General features: G+C 37.3%; 1 protein-coding gene across 2 annotated transcripts; it reads right to left on the bottom strand.

Moving 5' to 3' along the window:
* Nucleotides 1–355: 355 nt before the first annotated feature.
* Nucleotides 356–15194, bottom strand: mapk14a (mitogen-activated protein kinase 14a). 2 transcript variants are annotated; one of them, XM_058389433.1, is made up of 12 exons: nt 14098–15194; nt 12110–12239; nt 10407–10465; nt 7600–7711; nt 7445–7474; nt 7111–7158; nt 6800–6914; nt 5612–5683; nt 4589–4668; nt 2787–2865; nt 2318–2491; nt 356–1694 (listed from the first exon to the last, which is right to left on the bottom strand). In XM_058389433.1, the coding sequence occupies exons 1-12, from the start codon at nt 14214–14216 to the stop codon at nt 1627–1629; spliced, it is 1086 nt and encodes a 361-aa protein (XP_058245416.1). In that variant the 5' UTR covers nt 14217–15194; the 3' UTR covers nt 356–1626. The 2 variants fall into 2 exon arrangements, with proteins under 2 accessions (XP_058245416.1, XP_058245417.1); XM_058389434.1 differs by lacking the exon at nt 4589–4668 and adding an exon at nt 3806–3885.
* Between the last annotated feature and the right edge of the window lie 71 nt (nt 15195–15265).

The following is a 15265-nucleotide window of genomic DNA, read 5'->3' as shown; positions in this document are numbered from 1 at the left end:
GATAAAAAAGGGGGAGAAATAAAATATACCTGTGTTCATAGTTACTATACTGGAGATGAAGGGACCAGTGTATGTGAGAGTGTATGTGATGTAGGTTATTTAATATGCTTAATAATATGCTATTTAACTTGCTGAAATATTTAAAACGTTTCATCTCTGCCAACATCAAACACTTCTCTGTAACCCCACCATCCCTTAACTGAGTGTAAAATACAGTCATCACTATGTTTGACCATAACTTTGATTCATATTAACTACATCTGGTGTAAGAATGCATTTAAAGCAATAGAACTGTGTGGTCTTAAACAACTATACATTGCATGTTTTGGTTATGCTTGAAAAAAAACCCACCACATCTCTGAAAAATATCTGCCTTTATTTTCTTTAATAAACAATGCTCATTTGATTATATTCTCTACAGTCTGATGTAGGAAATAAAGCAGACAGAAGCAGCCACTCCAGTTAATATCACCTCTGCAGTATATAAATATCTCACACTGGTACAATATTGACATACATTTCATAATTTCATAAATGACAGCTCAAAAACACAAGAGGAAAAACCCCATTCACATCATGCAGCCACATTCTTTCCATCTGTCTTACAGTCTTGCACACAGTGACAGCTCAGAAGGGTAAACACACCATAAAATATAAAGAAGATGAAAAAGATACAAGGAATAACCTTGTCACTGGTGCCAATAAATTCTTCTAAATAATGGCAGAATCACTGTAGTTAAACTAAATGGCACACATTAAAATATTTTTTGGGAATTTTACAGGGGTCTCCCCTGGATTGACAAAATGTCTCTAGCGAAGCTTGTGTGCATACGTTAATGCACATACAATGAACTGTTCAACAAAACATGAGAATATAGCTACATGTGTCTCAGTACCTTGTTCTAAAACATATTCCTACTAGCAGAGAATAAAATGCAAATTTTTGATATCTAAAAATGAAAACTATATTTTATTTCAAACCTATGGTCAGGGGTCTAGCCAGCTAGTTTTATTCTCAGCAAAACGTTATTCAGGAAATGTCAAATAAGACATTGGTGGCAGGAGTATTGTTTTTCTATTTAGGTAAGAACAATAGAAACACTAATTCAAGCAGATTTTGGTCATATCAGTGACAAAGTTTTGTTGCCTTTGGATGAAAATCCAACTTGCAGATAAGATCTCTAACTTTTCCAGTGTTAATGGATTTTGTAATGCTCAATCCACAGACCTGCAATGTTTGCCGGGTTGGGACATAGTGTAATGAACATAAAACTTTGTTGCCAGCTGAGATGGTTTGATGCGTGCGTGTGAGCTTTAAATTGTTAGCATGTCTGTTCATTTGCATGACAAATAAACTGAAACATGGTGGGGGGCAACAAAAATGCTACTCAACTCTACTGGAGGTTCCACTTATAACTCATGTCCCTTTTTCTGCCTCGATGTGTTTTGCTCCCTAATTCAGTAGATGCCATTTTTTATATACAAACATTTTTTAAAAAGACTAGAACGAAGAAAATAAAGTGGCAGGCACTTAAAAATCATACTGTCGGTCTGGTTAGAGAACTGCAAAACATTACAGTGCTAACAAAGTTGAAAGACTGCTGACGTTCCAGTCCTGAACTGTTCTCATGATTCCATTTCATCCACGTCAAAGGCAGGTGGTTCGAAATTGATGACATCCTCATAGGTCAAACCTGTGCAAAGAGGAAGAATAAAGTGTTACGTCTTACATTGTGCAAGTATTCTTTGTTCCCCTTACACAGAAAAAGCAATATTAAGGAAATCTGGGCCCACGTTCAGTTATACGCAATGAAGCTCGACCACAAGTTTTCAAGTTTATAAACACCAACTACATTTCCACAGTTTGAGTACATTTCAGTGCTCAGTTAACTAAACACACCCACAATTAACCATATAAGGAAAGTAGGTATTAATTTAAAGGTCCCCCTGAAAATGACTATTTATTGCCATTGAAATAAAAAAATGTTGATTTTGATGTGTGCTATTAAATATTTTTTGTGCATTTCTCAAAATAGAAAATGTTCACAAAATACTAAAGCATTGGCATAAAAAAAAGGCAAGCAATTTCCTGGAACATCTGTTTCACATGTACATGTTGCGTATTCGCAATAAGGGAAGTGGAAAAATGTTAGCATATTTAGAAATTACATGCCCACACTGCAGACCTAACCCTGCTCTATGATGGTTATAAAATACCTTAAAAATATCTAATATAGCATGATGAGCTACATCCTCCAAATAAACTTCAAACCCCACACCCTCAGGTAAAGCACTGCAATCTGCAGTCACGACTCACGTTTCCACTCGTCAATCTCTAGTTCTCGACTCTCAAAGCTCTGGTCATATGGTTCTGCCTCCGGTTCATCATCTGGGTCATGATACTGGGCAAAGTATGGATGAGCCAGAGCTTCAGCTGCAGTTATTCGCTTGTCTGTATCCAAAACCAGCATCTTCTCGAGGAGGTCCACAGCTGTGATAGTAACAGAAATGCCATTTCCATCTGTTTTAGCATCACTGTTAATACTTTTAGAAAGTAATATATTCTGATATTAAGAAAATAAAAAAAATACAGACTTGGTTCTTGTAATATCAGAATCTATAACACTTGTTGGAACATATATGGAATGTTTTACAATTTTGTGTTTCGTAATGCCGGATTTAATAAAGCGGTCTAGTTTGTATCCCAATATATAAATAGCAATAAATCTTTAAATTAACATGACATGGTGGTTACTGATCAATGCTCGCAACTTTGCTTCTCTTACCCAGAGGATTGGCACCAATAAATACATCAGCAAAATTCCTTTTAGGCATCTGTGGCAGGGAATTAATGTAATTCCTGGCCTGTAAAAAAGAAAGGGGTTCATTTTCTTTATTGGGTAAGCACTAGAGGCATAATTGTAGGATTTACACAACTATCCTGTGTAAGCTATTTATTCTTTTAGCCAGACTTTCTGAATAGACCATTATTAGGGCACAAAAAGCTGTATTAAACATAAGAGAATCTGCAAACAGAGGTGGAAAAAAGCAAGGAAAAGACTAGGACGGCTCAATTTGAGGGCTAACCTGCTTCCAAACTATGGACTCATAATTTACTGCATGTGGTTTATTTTTAACTTTACATGACAAATTTGATACTCTCAGACAAAATGCATGTTAGAATGTGGTAACTTTTTCATCTCAATCTTCATACGCTCTCTTAAGATGTAAGATTGGATGCTTGTATGATACTTTTTTCCTCAAATACATTTAAATGCATGCTGTGGCTTGGGGAATTTCTCATTAGTATGCAGAGCTGCATAGTTGATGCAAGATTCTCCTTACAATGCAGCAGGCTTCAGGATGACAAATCCATGGCTTCAGTTAATACAAAGCAAAGAGCTCACATTCTGAATGAGACCAGTCACAACAAGGGAGCAGGAAAAATCACAAATCCTCCACAACACATGCTGTTTGATGTTTCAGATTTAAGGTATTTTCACATTAAGGGATGATTTGGGGGCAAAAATTCAGATTATCTTAATATGGAGTACACTGAAAATAATATTCATTGATATCCCTCTTTCTAGTGCTCTTTTACCATTACAGAAAATGACTGAGCTTATATGAAAATGTTTTTTTTTCTCCCTCTACAACGACTGGCAATGCAGTTACCCCAAGAAGGTAAACAATAGTCTTAAACAAAGACGTAAACAAAGTCTTATGAGCATGAGCAGGCCTGCGCACCTAAAAAATAGGAATTATTACAATATTGTGCGTGGGGCAGGGGCCACAGAAAGCTCACCTCATGGCTAGGCATCCTGCTTATTAGAGAGGCAGGGGGAGTTCCTGTCAGCCGCATTATCTGCTGTAGCTGGTTTATATCTATGACAGCCAGGTCAAGGGCTTATAAGCTTACATATTTCACAAATTACCTGCTTTTGTTTGTCTCCTATTTAGGAGAGACGAATGGAAAGAGAAGAAACAGAAAAAGCAACACAGAGGTTTGACATGCACATATGGGACACAATGCTGCAAAGAACATCTCTTTAGACTTGTGCATTACGATCATTCCCAGAGAAAACATAGCCGGCACCAGCAAAGCTAAGATCAAAACCTGTTAATTAATTCATTAAAATCACAATCAAACCAATCATCCGGTTTACAAATCACCACATCTTGAGAAAATTAGTAAAGCATGTAGCACGATACTACTGGTATACATTATGCTCTGTACATAGCCTTCTCTATTTTCCCATTAAGAAACATTAAAGTAGCTACTGCAAATTGCATTTTGTTTTGCACAATAACCAATTCATACACATATATATATATATATATATATAGGTTTATAGGTTTTATCATATCTGGAAAAACGGGACAAGAAAGACATGTTTTTCCTCAAGGAAAATAGGCAAGGCTATGTTGTAGAAGCTAAACAACAGATTAAGCAAGAATGTGAAAGCATGCTGCAAGAAAAGGCCTCTTGTTGGTGAAGTCCAAAAATCAGTGAACAGTTCGGAAGCACACCGAATTAGCTTCATGTGGCAAAGCATACATTGTGGCAGCCTCCATATATGACACTCACAGATTCTGATGACATTTTCATCAACAGCTCAGCTCCTGGAGTTCCAACGAGCAGCATTATAAGTTTCAGCTGGTCAATGTCTACATTGGAACATAAAGGAAAAACAGAGGCAAAGCAGAGACACTGCTGCTACACAGCCTCATAGCCATGACTGTGCAGCTGTCAGCACTGGCATTTCCATGGACAGAATTTGACAAGCTGCATAATGTAGCTGCTGTAAGAAAACACTGTATGTCTATTTGTGCTGAACTTTAATCATGGGGAATCCTGGAATAAAAAAAGGTTAGGAATTGAGATGTGAAGTGTGTTGTACCAGCATTGTGAAAATAGGCAGATGAAATATACTGAAAACAGAAGAAGAATATTAGTGAAAACACTAATATGTACAATGTTAATTAGGTGTTTAAAATCCTATATTATGTTAGGCAAACAGTTTAGTCAAAAAGAAAGCAATAACAGTTTCAACCATTGCTTACATGTGAACATTCTGCTATAGTGCACAATGTATGTTTCAAGCACAGCCATATTTGTGTATAGCATTGCATGACATAATCAGTAAAAATAGCAAAGGCTTGCCTAGAGCAAAAAACAAGCCCAGGTATGTTCAGCCCACCACAGAATTATCAACAGTGTTAAGAAGCAAGTAGTCCAGACATGTGTGATAAAAAAAAATGTGGTACTGTAATGGGGGGAAAAACAGGAGCATTAATCTTTACACTGACACCAGAGAAAGAGAAGAGAATGTGGGATAGCAGGACCAGGAAAGAGAGGCATGGCATTCCGTGCAAGGCTGCTCACAGCTTTCTCAGAAGTAGTGTAGATCACATTTCCTTATTAGCACTCTTTGCAGTGAACAGCTACAGGGTGAGGCTAAAACAGCATACGAAGACACTTTCTGCTATTCAGCAAAACCACCATCTTAGAAATATTCATATTTATACCCTCATAGGCCAGTAAGTTCAAACAAGCACAAGTCAGATGCTCCAGAGTTTGGCTACATGTGTTTAGAAAGTTGAAGGATACGGTCGGTGCCAGGGAACAGCGTTCTCCCTGTCAGCAGCTCAGCCATAATGCAGCCAACAGACCAAATATCCACTGGAAAAATAAAGCCAGGCAAGAACACATCAGCAGAATATTAAGCTTATGTTCCTCTACTCTAATCAGATCTCAAAGCTCTTTTGACACGATTAATGGATCTGAAACAACATTTCAGAAGGTTTTCTGAGATAAATAAATAAATCAGCTGGCATGGTTTATACTTTCGTTTGTGCATATTTGTGAACATGTAAAGGCACTGTGTGCTGCCAGTCTACCTTTATACTTACATGAACTAGAAAATGAAATACAATAAATTATGGAGAAGTAGGATTTTTAAAAAAAATACTGCTTACATATGGGTAAAAATCATCAATGCCATGCAATTAACTATTATGGTTGAACAGAAGCCGTGAAAATATTGAAAATATATATTTAAAAAAAAAACAATAATTTCAGACTTTTGACCTTGTTGTGACCTTCCAGTCGGTGCACTGGTTTCAATTATAAATAATTATAAATTCCATATAAATCATACAGACATTCAACACATTGTTGCATGAAATCACAAAGAGAGTCTCTGATAGAGGTATAGCCAGAAGAATAACTCAAACGTACAAAAATAAAACAATAGTTATGTGGGAACACGTAGTTTGTGCCAAGGCTCAAGACCAATGCTTAACTCTTCAGATTAAGGCTTTAATCTACAGTCAGAGTAAAGATTTTTATTGGCAATGTTACTCCAAGACCCTTCACAACATCTGTCACATTTCCCCATACATAACCAGACACATCTCCCTGCCTCACCCAAATTTGTGTTTCGGGTTACGAAGGACTACACATTAGTAGATCCACTGTATGCAACGCTTCCCCAGATATCTCACCATCTTGCAACACAAATACACTTGAACACAGAAGTATAAACCAGCCTTAAAACCAATTGTCATTTTAAGAGCAAGGAGACTGGCAATGATAATGAATGTAAAAAAAAAATAATGAATGCTTGAACAAAGCAAATCTACATTTTAATTAAGTGGTGTAGTCTGAAATACAAAGTGGACCAAATGTTCTTATATTACAAGAAATAGGTATTAAAGTAGTTTGTGCTCTTACAAGTGCTAATATTTAAATGGCCTGAGACATTGTCCTACAAATGTACAGTAAATCCTTCACTACCTGTCATGTTGTAATGCATCCAGTTAAGCATGATTTCCGGAGCACGGTACCACCTTGTGGCCACATATCCTGTCATTTCATCATCCGTATGCCGTGCCAGGCCAAAATCAAGGATCTGCAAAAAAAAAAAATAAAAAAAAATAAATAAATAAAAAACATAGACCAGAATAATTCCTTACACTTCAGGATTACAGGGGAAACACCACTTTCACACAGGAAGCAAAGATTTCCTTATTTTCTGACTTTACTGCTGGAAATATACCAAGGTGAAGTGCTAGACCAACTTCACCTCAAAGTCCAAGAGGACTTACCTTAAGTTCACAATCTTCATTCACAGCCAAATTACTGGGCTTTAAGTCCTGAAGAATAGATAATAATTTTTAAACACATTTATTAAATTCTGTTGGATCAATTGTTGACAATTTAAGTTTGATTCATCCAACAGTTATAATTATATTATATTGGTCAAAAATGCCACTGTACAATATTTTAAACTTGATTTATTGTCCATTTACACTTGGATCAACTTTCAGCAAAGCACTTAACCAAAAAAAAGTGAAATAAAACAGTCTGACAGAGGCTTAAAGAAATACACAAAATGTATGCCCTTTCCCTGCATGTCTAGGAAATAAATAAAATACTTACTCTGTGAATGATTTCTGCTGAATGGATGTACTGCAACCCAGAAGACAAAAGAAACATACATATGGCTATATTTTTGAAAATAAAATTGATTCTACACAAAAAAGGAGTGAATACATTTACTTCTATTGATTATTTCATTTAATACATTGCTTCACCTTAAGTCCTCGAAGGATCTGGTAGATTAGGAACTGCACATGGTCATCAGTCAGCTTCTGACATTTCACTATATTATTCAAGTCTGCACCCATCAGGTGAGTCACCAGGTACCTGCCAACACACAACACAGCATGTAATCATCCTCTGGACTTGATCCAAGTAACTAACTTAATAAAAAACACCCATACCCAAGATAATATCTAGCTTTTGAAGACATGTTTTTTTTTTTCAGATCATTGTTTATTCAGCATGCACCATAGATTAAATCATGACAACTGACCTTATTTCACATATAACACATGCATGAGACAAGATGCATCAACTGACACTTTGACCTGAATAGCACTACTGCAAAAGTTGAAAAACTAAAGTGCTGCAAAAGCATGAGTCAGCAGCTGGTATTGTCGTGGCTATTGCCATTAACTCCCACACACAGAGGCCCTACACTGAAGTCAACAGTGTCTGTGCACACTTAATTACGGTGCAGTAGAGAATCAAACGCTTGCTTTAGTAATTGCCTCCCAGTAACTCAACTCTGTTTCCGTTGTACATGGAGTTAATACCAACAACGCCTGGCACAATCTCCTAGCAGATGATTCACACTGTTCAACAGATAATTCACCCCTAACAGATGACACATGCAGAGCCAGTGGCAATATATGAAACAGAACCTCCCTGGCACTACAGAGAAAGGCTTAAAATAAATTCTGTTCAAGCCCACACACATTTTCCACACTCTCCGATCACAGTATATGAAACAATAAACCAAAAAAAAAAAAATGTTGCCTCTTACACGCACCAACAAACACAAAGTGTCAGAGATAATAATAATAGAAACAACAATAATAAATAATTATTGTTTAAATAATAAACTATAATTATGAACTAATAAATAATAAAAAAGGCACACTCCACCCCTAAACAACCAGCTCACACACACACACACACACTTCACTCGGTTTATTGGGCAGGTACTGGAAAAAATGGGATTAATTAGGAGAACTGTTTTTTTCCCCTGTACTATAAATCTCCCTTTTTTCAACACATTAAAAGCAGGGTAAAAAGTGACAAGTGGTGCATGCATGTGCCCTTTATTCAGTGAGTTGAAGCCAAACATCTACATTATTTGGCAGCAACAGACACCACAATAAGTCATGCATTCCTGTAGTAACATTCTGGCCCGTTCTTGAACTGCAGTCCATAGCAACACTCATAGCACCTCTTGCTGGTCGTTTGCTGTGTTTTTACTTGGCACTAACTTCGTCACACCCTGTTTACCGTCTTGACAAGAACCAACTAGCTTCAAACTCTACAGCATTGTTGTGAATCTTCCAGTTTCAGTTTTTATAATTTACCCTGCCGTTTGTTCTATACTTGGCTTTGATGTCAGGAATATGAAACAAACTATAGTGCACTACTTATGAGAAGTGACACTCAGATAATTAGCAGGTAAGAGTTCAGTCAAATTTTACATTGCAAAGTTCAGGTAGAGCCACATTGTATGGTGCCGAGTGGCTCAGTAAGTGTGATCACACCCTCTGACTATAATAATATTAATTGAAATGCTTGAGTGAATGACAGAGAAAATTATTTGATAGCCAGACAAGTTGTACATTGTACAGAATGTACTTGTATGCTATAACATTACAATTTCCCTTCACTGTAACTAAGACACCCAAACATGTTTCAGCATGACAATGCTCCTGTGCACAAAGCAAGATCCAGGAAGACATTTACCAAAAGGTTAGAGTGGAAGAACTCAAGTGTCCTGCATAAAGCCCTGATCTCAGCCTCACTGAACACCTCTGGGATGAAATGCCTCCTCATCTGACACCAGTGCCTTTCTTCACTAATGCTCTTTCGGCTGAATAAACACAAATGGTATATATGGGTGTGATGATTAGATGTCCACTTTTGGCCATACAGTGATATTGTGATAGATTAATTCATAAACATACTATAAACAACTTATAATAGCGTTTCTAATTTTAAAGCTATTAAAATGCATATGAAAAGCACTAGCAACATCTACTGTGAGGGGACATTTAATCTGCATCAACACTGCAGCTACAAAAATCTATAGTTACTATAGTCACTGACCAACAATTAAAACCTTTTTCAACCCACAGCATACTTTGGCACTTCTACTATTAAAAAAAAAAACAAGTATATTTCCACAAAACAAGATAGAAATGTTTTTAAACAGGCTCTGTGATGAGAATGATAAGTAGAGCAGTAGAATGATAAGTAGATATGCAACAAACATGGCTGAAGGCAATGAATAAAGGTATTTCATGATCTTGTATTTTTTACCTCTTATATTAGTTTGGTGTCTTTCAATAAAGTCTACATTCCATCAATTCAGTTTGCTAAATGTATTTTGTTTGTGATTTGTGCAAAGAAAAAAAAAAAGTAAAATATTTCAGTTCAGGAAAACCTGTAGTACATAAAATTTCACCATGTGAAGGATTTACCAACTCCACAACACACGTTTAAAACTTGAAGGGCAAGGCAAATTCTGCTTTACACATGTGAAGAAGCAAGACGTTTTCACTCCAGTGACATCAGATCTAGTCGACATTGCTTTGACCAAAACAAATTCAGATTAAACAGAATTGTACGCCACTCAAGAACAAATGACGCGATTTTTCTTAAAAATATAATAACACAGGGTTTCACTTTATAGTAAAGCTCTATTGTTGTGAAAAAAAATTGTAAATATATTATAAAGTTCAATGGTCCACAAGCCTTGTGTGTAATTTCGGTCATCATTCAGGGTTAAATAAAGAATCAGAGTATCACTTACACATCACTGAAATCCTCCAGAGTGGTGGAAGGTGTGAAAACATCCAGCAAGCCTATTACCTGTATTCATTTAAAAGAAATAAAAATATTAAGTATTAAGATTCTTTATTAGCGTTCTGCATCAATGAAAGCAAATTCTAAGTGCACACTGTTTGATTTATACACAATAATATGGATGGTCACAGTCGATGGTTCTGTCATGAAACAGAACTCTTACAGCCTTTCCTTCCTTTGCACTTGGTTGGTTCCGTCAGAGTGAATGCATAAGATACCATTACTCACACTCAGCTCAGGCTATAAAGACACTCTCCTGCCAACGTTTTCTGCCCATCACAATAGGATGATGAAATATGTCAGACAGACACCTACAGTACAGTGCAGTGCAATGGTGTGCAAAGTAGTAAGGGGAAAAGATTCGACTTATAAAATGACTATACAAGGCAGTAAACAAAAAATAGTTGTTTCTGCAGGTAATACCAGACAGTCTTCATCATGTTTTTACCTAAAAAGGGGTTCATTGCTTTACATTTTGTTTTCCTTTACAACATGTAAATGCTTCTCGGCAAGACGGAAGATTTATTTAAAAAAAAAAGAAAGAAAATTTCCTTTGCATTTGCATGTCGCTAAGATTTTTTGCATAGCACTGTTGCTGCTGCAGCTCAACTAACATGGCCTCCATGCACTCTGTGCACACAACATTTTCCCTTCTGATAATCTTATTACCGTCATGCATACCAACAAAATCAGTTTAAGACTTTGAGGAAACATAAATCAAACTGCTCATGCTTCAATACAGCTGAGCATAGTGTCTAACACTACTGTAAGGAATGCCGCTCGATAGGGGCGTGGACAGTTTAATTGGACATTGCTGCCCCGCCTACACTGGGCTTGAAACGATGACTGAAACTGAAAATCGGTCTTATTTTTTTAAAAAAAATCTGAACCGGGAAAATATTTTAAACGGGGTTAACTCGTATGCTGTTTACCAGCATGAAGCATTTACAACAAAATCCAATTCCTGTTTTGCAGCAATCCAAGCAAAACAGGAAGAACAATGGTTCACTTCCCATCTGATCTTAAAACTGTTTATCGAAATACTCGTCACCGGTGTAGCATCTGTACAATAGACACTAAAGTAGTAAAAATGAAATTTAAAAAAAAAAAAAAGCATTACTAAAAGGCTTTGGCTTATACAATTGTTCCAACTACATTTGCATCTCAAACATTTTCACAACATATGAAAAAGAAGAAGGAGGAAAAGAGAAAAGGGAAGTGACAAACTAGCACAAACTTTTCAGAGGAACTCTGTGATAACAGGACTACTAAATCTACCACAATGGTTCTCAAATGGATGGTCTCCAAAAATAAAAAAATAAAAACAACTTTAAAAATCCACAACAACAAACTGTGTCCTCTCAAACAATTGTAGTTTACAGAACTGTGCAGGCTTCATTTTCAACTCTAGTTAACTTTTCACTAGAAATCTAATGCTAAAATGAAATGAAGATTAAATGATATAATAATAATAAAACACACTAATACCCACCCTGTTGGGTATATGTTTTATTCATTTTGTCAAAGAGATAATAAAAAAAATACAAAAGGTCCATTTTATTTTGAATTGAAGTTGTGATTTAAATCAAGGACATGTGAGGTCTGAGGTTTAAACCAGCCGAAAACAACTGATGCAACATGCACACTTACGTTCTCATGTTTCATGTGCTTGAGAAGCCGCAATTCTCTGTAGGTTCTTTTGGCATGGATAATGGACTGGAATGGCCTTGAGAGTTTTTTCACAGCAACCTTCAAACTTGATTTCACATCAAGTGCTGAGCTGGAAAAGACAAAGCAATGAAAATGACAATAAAAAAAATGTCATCCTTTTAATACATTTATTATTACACATCAGAAACACTATACAGGTTGCATAATAATGCTGTTTCGTGAAGTTAGTAGGAATAATTGCCTGAATAGTAAAGTTCGATTCGTAAGTGCACAGAAACAGCCGTGAATCTGAATCGTTTGCGGTTGACACTTACTGTATCGTTGAGGCTAGAGCTGATGACGATATCAGAGGTATGAACAATTACAAATGTTACTGCAACCTTTCCCAACAAAAATGTGATTGATTTCATAAAAACATCTGTACACCTGCTCAACAAAATGCTTTGTTGATGAGAGCAGTCAAAGAGAACACAATTACACTGGGTATTGCTGACAGTAAGGTAATAGTGACTCAAAATAACCAGATAAGCCGACGAGCATCTCAGAACACATGACGCATCAAACCTTGAGGCTACAACAGCAGAAGACCACAACAGTTTAGCCAAGTGCAGTAATATGAGTCTACAGAAAGCACAGGATCGATGAACCTCTAACAGCTGTGGATTGTAAAATGAGCAGGCGATGTGATTGGTTAATTAGATAACTGCATGAGCGAGCAGGGGTACAGATGTTCCGATTCAACTGGCCAGTGAGTATATAAACCATGCAATTTATTTATCTGTAAGATATTACAGATTTACAGGTGTTTTTTTCATAGATTTTAATAATAATTACATGTAACTACGTTAAACTACAGATTTTTCCCTCCATGGTTCCAGTTGCAGGGTTCTGTGTAGACATTATCATAAATCTCATAAATCTCACCAACACTGTTTTATGTTAAACCTATACATTAAAAGATATATATACTACAGCACTATTCTGCGGTCATGGTGTGGCCTCATGACTGTAGCTCAACATCAAATCATTCCATGTTTCTAATAAACAAAACCTCGGAGTTAAGACTTTATTACTCGTGGACTGTCCAGACAAAAACACAAGCTACACCGACTCAGCCTTATCTGTTCTTCTGATATCCAGTTACATAAGGTTAATGGTGGGTGATGTAAAGGCCCATGAAATATAACCCAGGTGACTCCGTTGCCTAGCAATAAGCTCCTAACATTCTTCTTTGGCACACATAAGGCACGCTGTCCACCTGGGGAGCAGAGTTATCTAGCAAATGAGTTGTGGTGTTCAAACAACCAGGACATGCCGATTTTCATTAAATACACTTATCAATGAACATAAGAGTGAGGTCACAAGGCAATAAGCAACAATGCACAAGATTTTTAGTACAAAAATGTCTAAAATGTCATCATAAGAAACTAGCAACTAGTGACAAAACCAAAAGCAAAAATAAGGGAGTCAAGAATTGAATGTTCTTTATTCTCCCCACCTAATTAATCATACAATCAATGTGCAGCCACGTACTCGCAAACACTGCTGAAAAGTTCATCCTAGGTGAAACCAACAGGTCTGAATCAGAACAGAAATCACAGGACTCGACAGGGAAGCACCATTGAAACATGATCAGGTGATCGCATCAAGATGAGACAAGGAAGTGGGAATTTGGTACAAGTTGTATACGTGATACTACATGTAACTGATCACAGCATGCACGTCTGCAGCGGAGTGGATGGTTCGTTAGTTAGTAAAGTTAGTAGAAATAATCCAGAACGTGCAATCAACAATCTGAAACTATATATAAAACCCCTGAGGAATCTGTTTCCTCGGGAGCTCTTAAGACACTGAACTCATCGACTGCTAGCCAAGTTAGCTAGCAAAGCAGCTACACACGAAGGCCTGCAGGAATGAATGGAGCACTCTTCTTTTCTGCCCTTGAAGAAAAACATAAAAACATTTACCACACAGATCCGTATGCACCGGAGCCGACTGGAGAGAGGTTCTGATAGCGCACCGGAACCTCCCAAACGGTCTTGTTCACTTCCTGACGGTAAAACGTGGGTCTTTCTTTCTGCGACATTCCTGCAGAGCTGGAGCCCGCGGGCAGGCGCAAACTTCGGCTTTAACTCCGCAGCCGCCTCTCAGTTTCCTGCAGCCGAAATGTAGCTAAGTGAAAAAACAACCCAGTGCACGGTCAGCCGAACACGATGCGCTGCAGCAAACCTTTCACCTCGTAACAAGTTTAATTCGCACTCAGAGCACCAAAACGTCCTGGAATTTAGCAGTCCTTCATGAGTTTGTCTCCGCTTATGGGTAACTTTAGGACTCTCCCGTGTGCCTGTCCTGGCACTAGTCACTTCCCTGCTGCGCCCTCCCTTCGCGCGCTAACCACTCTGAAATCTCGCGAGAATACGAACTGCAGCAAAATGATTCACTCAGCGGGGCCGAGATCATCGCTTGTTGTGGAGGAAAGCAGCATGTCATAGTTTTATCTTCGTTTAACAACTGCATCATCACATCAGTTCATTATATTCATTGGCTTCCATTTAGTTTAAACGCTATATTACACTTTAAATAGCCATTACATGTCACCCTGGCCTTGTTGGATCAGTTGGCCAAGCAGGTTGACCATCTATGCCAGCTGGTAGAAAGGAAATCATTTCTGAATTACTGGCACTGCCCAATTCTGAGTAAATAATTCCTTTTTTTAAAGAAAATAAATATCAATCCATGATAAAATTTCAAACATTTATTAATCAATTGAGAAAGTCATCAGGACGCCACAAAATACCTTCCAAGCTGCCATAGATGGCTTACCTGTTTTTGGTTGATTGGTTGGTTTTGTTTTGTTTTTGTTTTGCAGCTTGTATCTGAACTGACCAAGCTGGAATTTTGAGTATTTGTTGCCCATGTATACAGTCCGCGCCCATTTTACTAGTATATCTTAACTTATAGTTACACTTAAACTTGGGTTGAAACCAATAATATCCAGCCATTAACGGTACTGTTCCTATCCATTCATAGATGATGGAGGGATGCACTAATTGTTCAGAACAATGGTTCGTGGTTGCACACCAATCCAAGAGCACCTATACGGGTGTGTCCTCACTTTTCCCAATTTTCATAATA

This window comes from Hemibagrus wyckioides, linkage group LG05 (assembly GCF_019097595.1).
Source record: "Hemibagrus wyckioides isolate EC202008001 linkage group LG05, SWU_Hwy_1.0, whole genome shotgun sequence".
NCBI lineage: Eukaryota > Metazoa > Chordata > Actinopteri > Siluriformes > Bagridae > Hemibagrus > Hemibagrus wyckioides.
This window is presented reverse-complemented; position numbering and strand designations above follow the sequence as displayed.